This window comes from Lissotriton helveticus, chromosome 7 (genome assembly GCF_964261635.1).
Source record: "Lissotriton helveticus chromosome 7, aLisHel1.1, whole genome shotgun sequence".
Taxonomy (NCBI): domain Eukaryota; kingdom Metazoa; phylum Chordata; class Amphibia; order Caudata; family Salamandridae; genus Lissotriton; species Lissotriton helveticus.
This window is the reverse complement of record NC_136068.1, coordinates 1,076,186,512-1,076,203,667: the sequence shown is the minus strand read 5'-3', so window position 1 is coordinate 1,076,203,667 and position 17,156 is coordinate 1,076,186,512. Positions and strand designations below refer to the sequence as shown.

Sequence of the window (17,156 nt, the reverse complement as noted above, 5' to 3'; positions counted from 1 at the left end):
TAACAGGCAACACTATTGGCAAACTGATTGACACTCGCTTATTCAGTCTCAGGAAGCTGCTTTAGGATTCAGACCTGACTTGCCAGTAATGCATTTCGAAGTATTCTGAGACCTGTGCATGTGGGCTGCCTCAGACAAGCATATGTTGCAATGCTGATTCCTGAAAACCCATAATTTCTGCAGGAAGTAGTGTCTGTCTGAAAATGGATTAAAAATATTACATGAGCTCACTGTCATTTCATAAAAGGAATTTTAGGAGAATTGGCAAAATGGGTCGTCATCTCTACAAAATGTTGAAAACTAGCCATAAAGTGCTGTGTACTGAAATCTCTACAAGCTGCTTTTTAGTTGTCAAATCACTCATTCCCCTTTTTAAAATCTGTTGCTAGTATATAAACATTGTTAAAGCCATTAAAACATGTTTGTTGTAATTATATCGGGTTTGATCAGTATGTTTGAAATGCACAATTTATCACTATTTTCTTGCATTGACTTTAAGGTTATGCCTCCATTGGTTGACCCTCTCTGCCTCTCGAAGGGCAGATCTCATTGCGTCCCTAGATGGTGCATCTGTACAATTTACAGAATCAGTTCTAACATGTAATAACATGGCTCACGTCTTTAATGTAGAAGAGTTGTATGTGGGACCACAAAGGTTTTCCTCTTCTTCGTCTAACATTGCTCATACATGTAAGGAATTTATGTGCAATTTTAATGTCACCTAGATGTTAAATCTTTTTCTGGTAGAAACCTTTGCAAAAAGAAGTGTACTATTCTGTTTTACTCTATGTAGTGATATTTCCGTACCAGAGTAAGAGGGCGCTGATGGAGCTTATGTACTTCTACTTTGAGGCTAAGTGCTTGTTGGGGCATTTACGCTTGATTGGGTTTCCCTGGACTGATGATGCCAATTAGACGATGCCGTTGGAAGTTATGACATTTTTGTTGTCATACTTTGTGTGTGATGCTCACGTTGGTCACCTTTTTGTGGCACAAGGCTGAAAGAATACCTTGCTGAAGCCTGGGGTTCAAGGATATGTGTGTGGCTTGAGATGCGCTCATCCCACGGCAGAGTGCTGTATGGGAGACACTCACCTGCGCTTCTCTGGTAGAGCTGAGAGGATTGTGTTATGTACAAAAGGCCAGCCTGTGAGGCTCCTTTACAACAGGAAGAGAGCAAGGTGCTGACACACTTGTGGTTTTCTGGATCTGTTCTCCGGGATAAAAAAGTGAGCAAAGATGTCTCCTCTTGAGGATGAATCCAGTTCTCAGATTGCCCTGTGTATGGTGTGATATGTTAAGCCAGTCTTACCTTTTGCATGTGTCGCCTCCCATTCTAGTAATATTTATTGTTTTCCTGTCAACTCTGCCTTTGAGCATGAAATGGCGTGAAAGATGAAAAGCAATTAAATGCAATGTCCAGGAGTAACTGGACATTGCATACCATCAGCAGACCTGACCCTGGGCAAGCTGGTACAAATCATATCAGATGTGGCTGTGGTGTGCAAAACGCGGCTTTGATTAGAAAAGCCTGCGGTAGCAATAAACTGTAAGTGGCTAATGGCCTAATCAGGCCACCTCACTACTTGTCAATCGACCCACCCTCACATCTTCCCCTTACAAGCACCCATCCTAAACTTCCTACAGTCTAACCCTGTCCTTTATCACCTCTTTTTGTCATCTGATCATCCTGCTGTCACCTTCCATGCATTCTATTACTGTCCTTCACTAATTATCCTAAATCCTTCCGTTTCCCCATATATCTTCTCTTCTGACCCCACGCTGGCTCATTTAATAAGTGGTCATAACAACTATCCTGTGACCTCTCCAAGTTATCCCCATGTCTGGATGGCAACCACTGCAGTGCTAGCTTGTCCCACCACCAGCAATTACAACCCCAGTCTCAGACCTGCCTTACAAAGAAGTGTGTGCAAAATTCCAAAACTTACACAGCTAGAGTGACTTGAAAAAGTGGAAAACACACGCGGACTATCAAATCACACCTAATTGGCCTAAAATATCAGAGTTGTGGTGGGTTAAAGCACCCCCTAGCGGCTTCCAGGTGGGCTGTCAAATTAGCAAGGATGAAGCCTTCTCCTGTGTATCATGCCTTAGTACCCAAAGTCCCACCCTGTCTCTATCTAGCTAATCAAGCTCCATCAATTGCCCAAAAGCCCTAGGGACACCATTTCCAAAGCTTCCCCTCCACCGAGCATCCCTTGCAGTCTTGGTCCCCTGCCTCAACTATTGCATTCAAACACTTAACAGGTCCTTCAGAAGTCAACCATTTTAAAACCATCTCAATACCCAATGCAATGCCTTTTCTTAGACTCCATGGCAATCTGTGGTTTGAGCCCTTAAAGGCGCCTACCTTGGCTTTTGCATTTCTTATTCTGTTTCTCGTCTTGTATATAGGAACATCTCTCATTTTGTCTCTTATTCCTTGTGTCTCTCTTTCTCCGAACTTAGTTATACCTATCACTATCTTCTTTCTTTCTTTCTTTCTTTCTTTTCTTTCTTCAAAATCTCTTCTTTTCTACACCCTTTGTCTCCCAATTCCATATTTTTCCTCTGCTTATCTTTCCCTCGCTGTCATGCAGTGGACCACCTCCAAACACCATCAGGTGTGTGAGGGGAGTCTCGCTGGTCCCTATTGGGTCTGCCCACCCTACACCCTTTCTGGACTTAGACTGGAGAGCTACGGCCATGTGTCCTGTGATGTTTGACTTCTTCCTCCTCGAGGTCCTGGCTGCCTAAGTACTGAGTCCTGCCTTTTACCTTCACCTCCTCCTTCCTGCAGGAATTCCTCCTCTGTCTGCTCTTATGTAGATAGCTTAGTCATATTTCTATGTATCTGTCCATTCAGTCCTATTCTATGAATACATATTGTTGCCCGATTGGTGGGCACTCGTCACATATTTACATGTGACTGTATGACATTGTTCACCTACCTGAGGGAGTTCCGTAGCCCACGCTTCTTCTGGGTAAAGTAGTCCAAGGTAAACAGTGACATCCACACCACACCCACCGTTTGGGTCTGTTAGGTCGTACACTTCAATCCTGCACTGCCACTGCTACAACCACTCCCCTCACAGCTACAACTTTAAAGGAAATGCCCTTTATACCACTTCTTGAACAACCTTCATATTCCCCTCCATATCTGAAACAACCCATAATAAACCACAGGCAGTGGTTGCTAGATAAAGCCGTGCTTTTGACTACTTATAATCACAGCTAAGATTATTTTGCATTTAATATATTAACAATAGTTTTATAGTCTTTTAGTCATCACCGCTAAGATTATTTTGCATTATTCTGTAAACAATATGTTAATGTACCTTTAGTCACTTTTCATGTGAATGTGTGTCTTTTTATATAAGAATTGTCAGTTTGAATGATTTTGCATAAACATCATACCTATTCAGTATTCATTAGTCTTTATTTGATAATTTACCATCATAAAAGACACAATCATACATAAAAGTGTCATAAAAACCAAGCGTTTAAAACTGGCAATAAATGCTGTAACCATACAAAATGTAAAAAAACTAATTGTTTCCATTATCGAATCCTGACAACGTATATAGCTAAAATCAGTGCATTCTAATATTATTTATCGACTAATTAAGGTTCCACTCTCAAAGACTAAGCTGCGTCCTCTACAGCCATCATTTGTTTTTTCCTCAGAACCCATGCCCACTTCAAGAATTTTGCTACAGCTATAACCTATTCATATTTTCGGTTGCCAGACAAAGCTTTCTTCTCTATGAAGTTGGACTTGTTATCCTATGTTGGGTTGCCAAACAAAGCCATTTTTTTAGTTTAAAGTTTATACATTTTTGCCTAATACAAATGTGTTATTACATCTCTTTCTGCCTGATTGATGATGATTAGATCACTTTATTGACGACTATGACACGATTGGTCATATGCTTTGAACCATTTTGTCTTATAATTGCAATGAATATTCCTTTATTTCCATGGCACTTTGTTTTTCATCCAGTTTTGGTAGTGGTGATTTTCGGCTTTGCAAGTAGGCTTGAGCAATGGAACATCTTTTGCAGTCCCCTGCAGTGCTCTGCCTTCTTTTGGTGAGGAAGAGTGTGATCCATTTGAGGGCATCTCAATGGATCCGCAACTGATGTAGCTGTTTTAGGAGTGTTTAGTGGGAGACTGTATCGAAGGCTGCTGAGAGGTCGAGGAGGATCAGAGCAGCAGCTTCTCCCTGGTCTAGGAGAGACCTGATGTCCTCCGTGGGTACGATTAGGATGGTTTCTGTGCTTTGATTTGCACAGAACCCAGTTTTGATGGGTCCAGGAGGTTGTGACTCTCTAGGTGGGTGGTGATTTGGTGGTTGATAGCCTTTACCAGAGCCTTCACGGAGAAGGGTAGTAAGGAGATAGGCCGGAAGTTTTTTAGCTCTTCCGGGTCTGCGGAGGGTTTTTTGAGAAGTTTGATTTCTGCATGTTTCCATTCCTCTGGGAAGATGTTCAGGATGGTGGTGAGTTCTCTGCTGAAATTGTCACTTTACACTTATTAGTATGGCTCTATTTTGTGATTATTTTTGCTCTCACTACAAGTTCCCTTTATTTATCAGCTTGTGAGCACTGTTCGAACACCGATAACTTCCTGCTGTATCAGTAACTTAATTTGTACAATTGCAAAGAATGTGCAATTTCTCAAATTTATTTCAGCAATTGGTTTGCCCTTTGAATTGCATAAGGGATTTATTTCCCTTTATGTAAGGCAATTTTATGGTTTAATGTTGTACTTACTGCATGGGACCATTGTTTTTTATGCTTCTAGTACCCTTGGTTCCAGGTGGCTTATAACTGAGCCACCCCTGTTCCTCCATAGTAACATAATCAACCATAGCTAATTAACTATAGATACTGCAGCGCCACACGCATTATTTAGACCAACACACATTTAAGTACTTAAATGGGACTACCTCACTCAGTACTACTTACCAGTTTGAAGGCTGTTTCATATTGTTAATAGTAAGGCTATGAAACAGACAGCTAAATCACAATTTCCAGTGATAACAGATTGCTAAATCTATGCATTACTGCTGATCCATTTTTCTGGATGTACACAATAACTACTTCCTAGAAACTGTCAGAAGTCACATATCTTTGAAAAATTGATTATGGGTGAACTACATAAATACCTTTGGAGATCAGTAAATATTTACTTCTAACTAATCACAGCTGGTTAGTTCTAACAATGAATTGATGTTGCGTTGATTCCTTGGATAAAGAAGGAGCTCATGCTCACTGTACTCTGCCCCCTTAAACCCTATCAAGTCCCAGGACTATCTCTGAAGTTCAACACATTGTACCTATATGTATATCTTTTGATCTATTAGAATATTGATCTGAAAAAAAATGAGTTGGGTGCCACACCTGGGTGTATTTGCTTCTCTCCAAATTGATACATGCTGAACAATTATGCTAATTTCATACCTGCTTCCGTCTTTTAGACTAATTAGTTTCTACCATCTAACTGTGGGGCAGACCACATATGGCAACTCCTCCATGATGTTCCCCGTACTACTATATCCACTCCCTTGCCTCCAACAACCTTCCTTATCCTCCCGAAGACCCCTTTCTTTCTTTCCATTAATGGTTCATATAGCTCCCTTCGTTGCCAGAGTCACCAAGTCCCCTGCATTCCTCTGGGAGAGAGAATGAAAAGTCCCCTCGGTCTGTCATCCCATCCACTGCCACTCTTGACACCACAACCTGATCCAAGGGATCAGAGTCTCAAATGACAACAATGACACTTATTTTCCCATTGTGATTTCAACACCAAAATACTTGTCTTAATTATCACCGTATCACATAGGTGCTACCTCCTCTCTGGTGCACCTTTCACCTCCCTGAGAATCCTCCTGATATCTGGGCTTTCGAGGCAAACAAATTGTTGCTGGCTTAATTGACTTTTCAAGTAAATGTTACTCACTCATGCCTTTCCTTTGCCTTCGAGGCATCCCACAGCTCACATTCTCGACCTTCTCTCTCTACAAATTAAAAGGCTATCAAGCAACTACTTCTATGGAGTGTGAGGCAATTTTAGAACGAAAAGCGCAATGAACAGAAAAGGTAGTCTGGATAAATGAAAGCCAATTCTCCATGCTTACACATGCCTTGTTCTTTTATTTCAACTGTCCTGAGCAGCGGACGACGGGGGATTTGAGAGCGATGTGTACAATAATACCGCCATCAAGACCCCGAACCTGAGCGCCTTGGCACAGCGGAGTGTCATCTTCCAGAATGCCTTCACATCCGTCAGCAGCTGCTCGCCCAGCAGGTCTGCCATTCTGACCGGACTGCCACAGGTAGGGTAGCTCCTGAGCTCGTGAGTACATTTGTTGTATTGTTCCACTAAGTCCCCAGTGGGGCCTGTGAAGATGTGGAATGGAGTAATAGAACCATGTCTAAGCCAAAGGCTTGTGTTGTCGCCGGAAGCAGCTCACCCTCTACACAATCATAAAGGTTTACGTTAATGTAGGTGGAGGGTGCTTGGTACATTGGTTGGGCTTTTTACCATGTACAGTTCTATATTCAACTTTCTCAATGAAAACTCACAGGGTTTTTAATTGTGGCATGACAATGATCAAGGAAATAAATCAATAGCTTTCCTCTTAACAAAGTAGTCTCCTAAGCACTTGTATTTGTAAGTACTAATATAATTTAGCTGTGTGTGTGTGTGTGTGTGTGTGTGCGTGTTTGTGTGTGTGTGTGTGTATGTGTGTAGGTGTGTGTATATATACACACACACACACATATATATATTTGTCCATCACTCGAGGAATAGTGATGAAAATCCTTTAATTACCCATAATGTGAAACCAAACGGATAATGCCAGCGGGTTTCAACCTTGAGGTATTGGTCATGGCTATTAATTCGTTTCCTAGTGTCCCCTTTTTATACTTGTAGAGAATTGTAATTCACACTTTTAAAAAACAGTAAATGAATTGCGTAACACACACATGGATAAATGAAAAAGGAAAATGATAAATGGTGTTTCTGATCAGTTTGTATCATAATTATAGTTACTTATTGAGTATATATGTATATAAGGAATGTGAATATCAGTTACTGCATCTAGTTGGGAACTGAATGTCCCAAGTATTGTTTTCAACTCATTGTAGCCTAATTGACTGGATGTCAGTGTAAATGATAAACTGTTTCTTGATCATGTGCAATCAATATTTTTCTCAATTAGTGGCATAGTTGACTATTATCAATTTGTATTGATAGAGATCGCGGGTCACCCGACCAGTAATTTCACCAGACACGTACTAGGCCCATGTATTTTTCTCCAATCAAACCCATATACATTAATCGGGTGACCTTTCACTCTCTACTACCAGTAACCCTGGTTCCTTCCTATTTATTTCTCTTGTACCCGACTTACCAATCCACTGTTACGGGTACCTATGATCCACAATGGATCAGGGAGCTAGCTGTAAAATGAAAGGCAGGAAAAATACAAAACCAACTTTTATTTCTTTTATATTCATAAAATAATCACAGACTACTGGGAAGTTTTAAAAGTTTATCTAGGAATCAGATTCGGAAATCATCGAATTTACAGTTAAAAGGCAGTCAATAATCAAGATAACGAAAAGAACATAACCATATAGGAAATAAATCAGAGCAACCATTTAGAACAGGGAAATACACTAAGCAGATAAAAGATGAACGTCTATAAATGGGCAAACTTATGCTCGTACTAGATTTACACTATTAGGACGTATGAATCCTATATTCTATAGGAAGGGTGAAAAGAGGAACATGCTATAAATCTAACAATGGTATTTCATTCAGTTTGCAAGGGAAAATTGTAAACCACATCTATAGTTCATAGACAGCTGAAATAAATGTATTCTAAAGGTAGGGAAACATAGGAACATGCTATGGAAATAAATGCATAGACTTTTCATTTAGAAGATTTGCGGAAAGCATGGAAATTACGTATGCAAAGGTATTGTCTTTATTAAAGCAAAGACAGAAAAATAGGAAAGTGCAGTAAAGGGTTTTCGCACTTATAATTACCTAGACTGGTGTGAAAACCAACCCTGGCCACGGGTCAGTTAAGGACAGGATAAACCCCAAGGAAGGACAGTCATCAATGGGACAGCAGATGCAGAATGGACACCCCAGGACAGGACAGGAAAACCAGATTAGGATCAGGACAGGACCACCAAGGCACGACCAGCACCCGCAGTTCGGAAGCAACGCCTGCGCTCCACCCTCTCTGCAGCTATCAGTCAGAACCCCGATTGGGTCAGCGAACTCCCCAGCAAAGTGCTCCGCCAGCACTTAAGGTTTAGTAAAACCTTTGAGTCTATGGTCAAATTCGGACAGAGTGCTCCGCAGCCCCTCTGTATCAGTCACCTATTGAGAGCGTTGGATCAGTGACAGGTCAGCTATTCAGACAAGTCGGACAATTTCTCTAGCTGAACCCAGGCTAGATATACTGTTTTCAGGTCAGTGTACCACCCCCCAATGTTGCAAAGTGTCAGAATCCCCAATTTCGATTGGTCCCCAAGTAGAATAGGTTAACACACCAATCAGAACAAACTTCTACAAGCCTAAATTACCATTTTCTGGGACCGCCTTGTGATTTTGGGGTTCTCACGGTAGAAATGACAGAATACAATAGGGAATATAACATATGTTGCAAATGCAGTACAAGTCAGTTTCTCCGGCTGAGTGAAGGTGCATCTTCCCAGGCACGTCTTGGCCGCCACTTCTGGTTGGCAGTCATTCAATGCCATTGGCCGGGTTTCTGACATGCGTGGTACGGTACTCCAGTTTGGACTCTTGTACATCCCATCAACCCTCCATACCGTGGTTCATGAAAAGTAAGTGAAAACAGATTAAAACATAGAAATAAATGATTTTATTACATATCATGAATAGCTACTTTATATTTCTTACTATAAAAATATACTACGCAATTACAAATTAGTGCAACAGATAATAACACGAGAGCATCTGCGCAAGCTTCACCACGTTTAATACATAAGCAGCCATCTTGAGGCTATTACGCATGCGCACATTTTCCCACCAGAACTGCAACTACGTCACGTCACGTGAGTGTAACTAACGCATGCGCAGAAGCAAATTCCAAAGCGGCGGCCATATTAGGACAAGGATTATTTGTATTAGTAAAACACATAAGCAAGCGTCTCTAAGATACACGCACATCCAAAAATAAAAGGAAATTAGTAAGACATACAAATTGGATTACCGGGTTATGACAGATTCGAGGTTCATGACTCAAGCAAGTCGCGTAATATGCGAAATCTTGCTCTATCAATCCCCTCTTTGATGATATTTACTATCATCACAAACTAATGGAACCAGATGCCAACTTTTCTCACACTTTGTACATCTCCATCTCTTCCAACATTCGATTCAATTTCTCTTTCACATCTTTATCAGGGTGAGAGTTTTTCACCTTTTTGTAAATCTTATTATTCAAGTCTTCCAATTCAAGCTCATCCACACTCCGTTTCACACCTCTTCTATTCATAGTGTATTTCTTTGTGTGTTTGCGACATTTGCAGCAGATAAATATGAGGAAAATGATGAAACCTATCACTCCAATTGGCATCAGTACCTTAAACAATAGACTTTTACCTAAGTTAGAAAACCAATGACCTACATTGGAGAGATCATCAACGAGTCTCTTCCAGGCACTGTCAACCTCCAGTGGTTTGAGTTCTTTTTCCAAATTAGTAATGTTTTTCACATACCTTTTGATCTGTACACTTTTGTCCGGTATGTAAGTGCAACAATGTTGCGCTTTCAGCATCCGGCAGACTCCGCCCTCTTTTGCTAATAAGGTATCAAGAGCAAGTCTGTTCTGCAAAACCATTGATCTGATCGCAACCATTTCGGTGTTGACCAACAGAAATCCATGAGCTGTGTCAGTAGACAGCACATCCACTATTGTGGATAATTTGCAAATTCTGTGAGTGTTCAGAACCACTCCCACTCCAGGTATCAGTGCACTAAAAATACTACCCATTATTTCACCTACGCTTTCTCTTTTACTACGCACTAAGCCATTAGTGTTTTCATTGCTTCCAGCAATTTCATTCACGTGGTATATTCTCGGGAAGACAATGCCAAAGTAGCAGCTTCCATACCAGTGATCCGGCAATTTGAAATAAGCCTTGTTTCCACATATATAATAAATTCCGGGAAACACAGGTTCTGACCCATTTTTGAAACCCCAACCTCCAATTACCTTGTAATTGTGTTCACATTGACTGGAACCAATGAAAATGTTATTATAATAACTAGTCCTTTCGCGGTGAAGACAGAGTTTCCCTTTCCTTTCAAAATCCAGCAACAAAGCAGGACCAGCCCCACCATTTGAGGTGCTTTCCATGTTTTCAGCCCATTTAGGAGTTTTCTGTCTTTTGTCATTTGCCTTTCTTTGGAAACTCTCCCTTCTTTTCTCTGCCATGTTTAAAAATATTTTCTCTTGTTCATGTAATGAACAGGTCAAGTTGTCTCTGTGTGCTTCATTTAAGTCTATGGTACCTATAGTCAGAAAGTATTCTCCCATATAACGGGTAACGTCACTTTTGGTATGTACAGGATTTCGATTTCCACGTATAGGAAGTTCCGAAAATATTACGTCAGCATTAGAGTAGTAGTACTGTAACGGTCCTCTTTTGTAAAATAAGCTTGCTAAAATACTACAGGAAATTCCATAAGTCAGGGGCAGGTGATGATAAGTCACGCCTTCAGCTACAGAAGTAGGTAGCTTCATGCAGACATAACAGTCTTCTATTTCCATAGTTTCTACATAATGCACTAACAGGTTTGCGAAAACATTTAAATGAGTCTGGTTCTTAACTCCGTGATAATGTAGTCCTTCCTCATCTGATGCTTCTAAGTCTAGTTTTGTTTGTCTGAGTGCTTTTTCACGTCTTTCTACACTTCGTGTTGTCAACTCTTCAGTGTCAGTAGTCACAGTCCGTGTAGGGTCAATATTAGTATTTAGTCCTATCCAAATTATTATCACTATAGCTATACTACATATATATACTTTGCAGCATGTTTTGCATCAATTGCGTTTAGGCCTTCCATTCACATTTGAATCAGACATTTTTGTTCAATAGAAGTTTCTCAACCCCTCTTTGTAACTTTACACAGGTAGCTTACACTTGGCAAGTTCAAGTGAGTTCGTCTTCTTCGGCAGACAGATCAGCAATCTGTTCTTCCTCACTTTCGTCAGTTATATCAAGATCCTCAAACTCTTCCAGAATTAGGTATGTCCATTCAGTATCCTGGTATTTCTCATTCAGTCTTTTTGTTCGATCACTCCGTCTTTTGGAGCTTTCTCCAGCTTGTTCTGTAATACGGGAACTTTTCCTTCTCTCTGCAAGCTTTTCTTCTACCGTTTTTATTCTCAGTCTCAGTTTCTTAATATATCCTGGTTCAATATTTTTCTTTTTCTTGAGTCTTTTAGCTGGCACTGTAATTTGGCTTTCTTCTAATGCTCTTTTATTTTCAGGTGTTTTTGACACTTCTACTTCTGTTTCTTCCCTTCCTGTCTGACTAGTTCCAGGTCTTGTATCTATTTCTTCTGCCTGGTTACTAAGCTGGCCTGGTTCAGGTGAATTTTTGTTTTGGCTTCCGAATGTCTTTATTTCTGCGTCCTGAACACGTTCTTCTATTTCTATCTGATCCTGTTCAAGCACTTCGATCTCTTGATTTTCTTCTGCTCGAACCTTTGAACTAGTTCTAGTCTGTCCCTTTTCAGTTTCAGGAGTTTGTGGAGGTGTATCAATCACCTGTTCTGTCCCTGTCTAACCTTCTCCTTCCTCAGACTTGACGTGAATCTCAATAATCTGAGGCTCTTCGTCTGTGCCTATCTCCTCCTCCCTATTCCACTCTCTATCTTCGTATGTTCGCTCTCTTGTTCTGATTGGGTCTTCAGTTAGGTCGATTATGGGTATCCAATCATCTTGACTGGTGCTCGGTTGTTCGCCATCAGCTACTTCAGGACCAACGTCTGCAGACCCCTCAGCTGGACAACCTTCAGCGCCTTTTTTCTCGTCTGGAATCACCTTCTGTGTATGGCTGGCATGGATCCACTTGGGAACGCCTGCACACTTCACCGCAGTCGTGGTCACCAGTATTATTTGGCGTTTTTCTCCCCACCTCGGTGCAAGGCAACTCAAGCGAGTATGTTTCTTGATTCTCACCCAGTCGCCAGGAACCAATTTGTGGACTGGAGTTGTTGGATTGGCGACGGCGTCTTCCCCAATCTGGCGAGAGATAGAACGCACTTGGTCACCTAGTTGCTTGCAGTATTCAAGTACCAAATCATCAGAAATGTTTAACAGTTTGTATCCTGGTACCCATGCTTGTCTCATCACTCTTCCCATCAGGATTTCATGAGGGCTCAGGCCTGTTTTTCGGTCTGGAATACTTCTGAGTCCCATCAGAACAAGAGGCAAGGCATTTATCCAATTCATGCCAGTAGAATCACACATTTTTGCCAATCTCGATTTTATAGTGCCATTTATTTGCTCTACTACTCCAGAAGCCTCTGGACGATATGCACAGGGCAGTTTTTGTGTGATCTGGAATGCTTTACAGAGCTGATCGATTACCTCATTCTGAAAATGTTTGCCTCTATCTGATTCAATAGTGACTGGAACCCCGAACCTAGGTATCAATTCTCGTAGTAACAATTTGGCTACTGTTATGGCGTCACTCTGTTTGGTAGGGTAGGCTTTCACCCATTTTGAGAACAGGCAGACGATGACAAGGACATATCTTTTTCCCTCACAACGAGGCATGGTGATGAAGTCAATCTGTATTCTCACAAAGGCACCCCCTGATTTCCCAATTTTCCCCAGTTCAACTACTGTTCTTTTGCCAGCTTTGAACTGCTGACATGTCAAGCCCCTTTGGCAGAGTGATTCTGCTACCTTCCTGAACTTCGGATTGTACCATGTTTGTTGGAAAACCAGAACCATGGCGTCCCTACCAGTGTGTGAATCTCCATGTATCAGTCTGGCCATGGAAGCAAGCAGATGTCTAGGCAACACAGGCATACCATTTGGGCCCACAATGACACCATCCTCACTTCTCGGTCGACAACCAAGTTTCCTCCACTTTTCTTTCTCTTTCGATGGCACAGCATGCTGCCAATCTCTCACCTCCTCCCAGGTAGGCACCTCTTCAAACACCATAAGTTGGCAGCTGTTTCCAGGTCCCCCCAGTTTAACATTTACAGACATGCGATTTTTGGCACAATGTCTGGCCACCTCATCAGCAAAATTATTTCCCAAAGTTATAGGGTCAAGTCCCTTTTTATGAGCAGCACATTTGACCACCGCCAATTCCTTTGGTAATTGGATTGCCTCCAGTAAATCTTGTACCACCCTTCCATTTCGAATGGGAGTACCTGAAGAAGTCAGAAACTCTCTTTGTAGCCACAATTGGCCAAAGTCATGCACAACCCCATAACAGTACTGACTATCAGTATATACTGTTATTCTTTTGTTTTTCCCAATTTTACAGGCTCTTATCAATGCAATCAATTCGGCTACTTGTGCAGACTTTACTCCAAATAAACAGGATGCTTCTTTAATGCTGTCCATAGTGACTACAGCATAAGCGGCACTTAGGCCTACTAATTCGTGTCTCATACATGAGCCATCCACAAACAGTTCTTCATCTTTAACAGGCAAAGGCATTTCTTTAATGTCTGGGCGGGGTTTAGTACTGAATTCTGCCAGGTCAATGCAGTCATGCTCGTTCTCTCCCTCAGCTTCTACAATCATTGAGTCAGGGAGTAGGGTGGCAGGATTCAGGATATTACACCGAGTAATGACTACATTTGCGGCACCCACGAGAATCCTCTCGTATTTAGTCAGCCGACTAGGGGTGAGATACTGAGTCTTAGTTCGGGTCAACAAAATCACAACTGCATGAGGAACATACACAGTTATAGGATGTCCCATTACAATGGATTCACTCTGTTCTAAACTCGTGCAAGTTGCAGCTACTGCTTTCAGACATCCAGGTAATCCAGCAGCCACTGGATCTAAAGTGGCAGAAAAATATGCCACCGGGCGTCTAGTCAACCCATGCTCCTGGGTTAAGACTGACAGTGCACAATTGTCACGTGTGTCACAGAACAGGGCAAACTCTTTAGAATAGTCAGGCATCCCTAAAGCAGGGGCTGTACACAGACAATCTCGTAATTTAGTAAATGCTGTTAAGCTTTCATCATCCCATTCCACTGGGTCCTTTGCTCCTTTCTTTGTCATATTTATCAAAGGCTTTGCCAGGACTGCGAATCCCACAATCCATTGCCTGCAGTAACCTATAACCCCAAGGAACATTCTGATCTCTTTCTGAGTACGGGGTAACTGCATTTTTTGAATTATTCTGACTCTCTCCGAGGTGACTTTCCTGATGCCTTTTTCTATCTGGTGCCCCAAATATTTCACTGACTTTGAACAGAACTGCAATTTTTCAGGGGCCACTTTATGTCCCTTTTCAGCGAGGTGATTCAGCAAGGCAATGGTGTCAATCACACAATCTCTATGACTTTTAGACGCCACCAAAAGGTCGTCTATATATTGCACCAAAACAGACTTTCCAGGTAAGACTAAGGATTCAAGGCACGTTTTCAGAATCTGATTAAAGATAGAGGGGCTTTCTGTGTACCCCTGGGGGACACGATTCCAAACATACACGTGACTGTCGAAAGCAAATGAGAAAAGAAATTTGCTGTCTGGATGCAATGGGATTGAAAAGAATGCGTGACATAGGTCTATCACAGTAAACCACTCAGCATTCCAGGGAATCTGATACAGGATCACTGCTGGGTTCGGGACAATAGGACAGCAAGGAACCACAATTTTGTTTACCTTTCTCAGGTCCTGCACTACTCTGTACTTGCCACTAGGTTTTTTGATTCCAATTATGGGTGAGTTACATGGGCTACTTCTTGTATGATGTTTGCTTCTAACAATTTTTGTATTTCAATAGCAACTCCTGCTCTTACTTCTGCACTCATTTTGTACGGCTTGGTATTGGGGTAAACTGCATTTTCCTTCATGGCTATTTGTATTGGGTCTACATTTGCCATTAATCCTACATCCTTTGCAGTAAAGTCCCATACTTCTGGTTTCATTGTCTTTCGGAGTTCTTCGGGTAAGTCTTGTATAGTCATTCGTTTAATTTCTGAGTCAGGTCTGATTAACATTAATTTGTAGATGCCATCTTCGTCTGGGGTTTGAATTTCAACGCCTTTTGGTGTGCAAAAGATGGTGCAATTCATTTTGCACAACAAATCACGTCCCAGTAAGTTTACAGGACTGGTATCACAAACGACAAATCTGTGCATTTCTTTAAAATTCCCTATTGTGATCTCCATGGGCTCGGTAACGGGGGTACTAATCAGTTGATTAGATACACCCACTACTTGGATTGCTTCTCCCGAGAGGGCTAGGTTTGGAACGTCCGCTGCTCTCACAGTAGAACGGGTAGCACCAGTGTCCAATAGGAAGGTGACATCATTTCCATCAACCTTTCCTTCAATGTATGGCCCTGACTGGTCTACCGGCAAGGAGGCGCCAAGTACACACTCCTTGTCCTCCCCTCTCAGGCCCCGTCAGTACTGGTCGTCACAGAGAAAAGTGTCATTCAACAGAAACTGCGAAGTTGCTGCATTTCTATTCTCATTTCCTCCCCAGATTTCTATGTCGTCACCCTGCGGTGATTTCCCCTTATAATTTTGTTTTGGCGCTCGGGGCAATTGACTTGCTTTTACCTGTTGCTGGGTCTTTCTTGGTTTTTCATTCTCCGTCTGTGGAATTAAATCAGGGGTTTGGGTATTATCATGCTGTAAATATGGACACTCGTCTCTCCAGTGCCCGATTTCTCCGCACTGGTGACAGGGAAATTTCTTTTTAGCTTCTTCTCTGCTCATTTTTACTTTGGGCTTCCCTCCACCCCCAGAGCCTTGCATTTGGGTATTCTTATTCATTTTACTCAATTGCTTTTCCTGCTGTTCTGCTAACTTTACTTGTGCCCACATGACTTTCTCCTTTAAAGCCTTTCGTTTATCTGCCATCTCGTCCTCACAGTACTTTGCATACCGTAGGACCTCATCCATTTTCTTAGACTGCCAACAAATCTTATTGTCTTTAATCCACTGGCAAATTTCGGGTCTTAAACCGTTTACAAACCTGTAAATGAAGTGGGTCATGTCCTTCATCTCGATGTTATCTATACCACTGTAGGTTTTGAACACCTGTAACAGTCTTTCATAAAAAGAGTGCACAGTCTCATCCCTTTCCTGCGTGGTTCTATCTATCTTAGTCCAATCAGTTTCCTTTGCAGGCACCTTTTGCTTCAGGTGTAGAATTACCTGATCATATTTTTTCATTACTTCGTCAGATGGGGCTCCTGTGTTAGCGTCCCTCGGGTATTCCTCACTAGGCCAACCTATGGTGATCTTACACTCGGTCCATATATCTACAGGGACCACTATATCAAAGAACCCATCCAAGTCTTTCCACAGGCATTTCTGTACCTTTACAAACCTTTCCACTTGCCTGTACCAATCCACAGGTTTCTCTCTTAATTTTGGGAAATCATTTGTAAAGGACACAATATCCTGTCTGGACCATGGAACATGCACGTATTTTCCACCTGGCACTTCGCGCATCGGATATAACTGCTCTGGTTTGTCAGCTTCCTTTAGTACGAATTCAGGAGTCGCTTGTTTGGATCTAGCCTCATCTTTCTTTTTGGCCCATCTGGCTTTCCACCTTTCTACGTCTCCCCATTTCTGCAACACAGTTAACAATTCTTTGACCTGTGCCTTCTTCCCTGATACATTCAGGTTTTCCAGATCCTTGTCCGAGAAATCTGCTCTGTACGGTTTTTGCAAAGGTTTTGATTTTGAAATATCTATTCCCATACTAGCGGCAGTGTCAGTCAGTTTTTCATGGAGTACCCTAACATTTCGAGTAAGGCTTTTGCAGATAAATAGCAGTTCTTCTTCCGAGTAGGTATTTAGTCTGTCTAATCCTACATTACCTGCCATTAGTTCTTCTATTTCTACTCTCAGTTTATAGAGATCTAAAGGT

At 41.7% G+C, this 17,156-nt stretch overlaps 1 protein-coding gene across 1 annotated transcript in view; it reads left to right on the top strand.

Moving 5' to 3' along the window:
• SGSH (N-sulfoglucosamine sulfohydrolase) overlaps nucleotides 1–17,156 on the top strand; it is a 263,352-nt gene that overhangs the window by 22,863 nt on the left and 223,333 nt on the right. Inside the window, exon 2 of the mRNA XM_078654075.1 lies at nucleotides 6,180–6,340. Within this exon, the coding sequence (XP_078510201.1) occupies nucleotides 6,180–6,340 (161 nt within the window). The remainder of the gene's footprint in view (nucleotides 1–6,179; nucleotides 6,341–17,156) is intronic.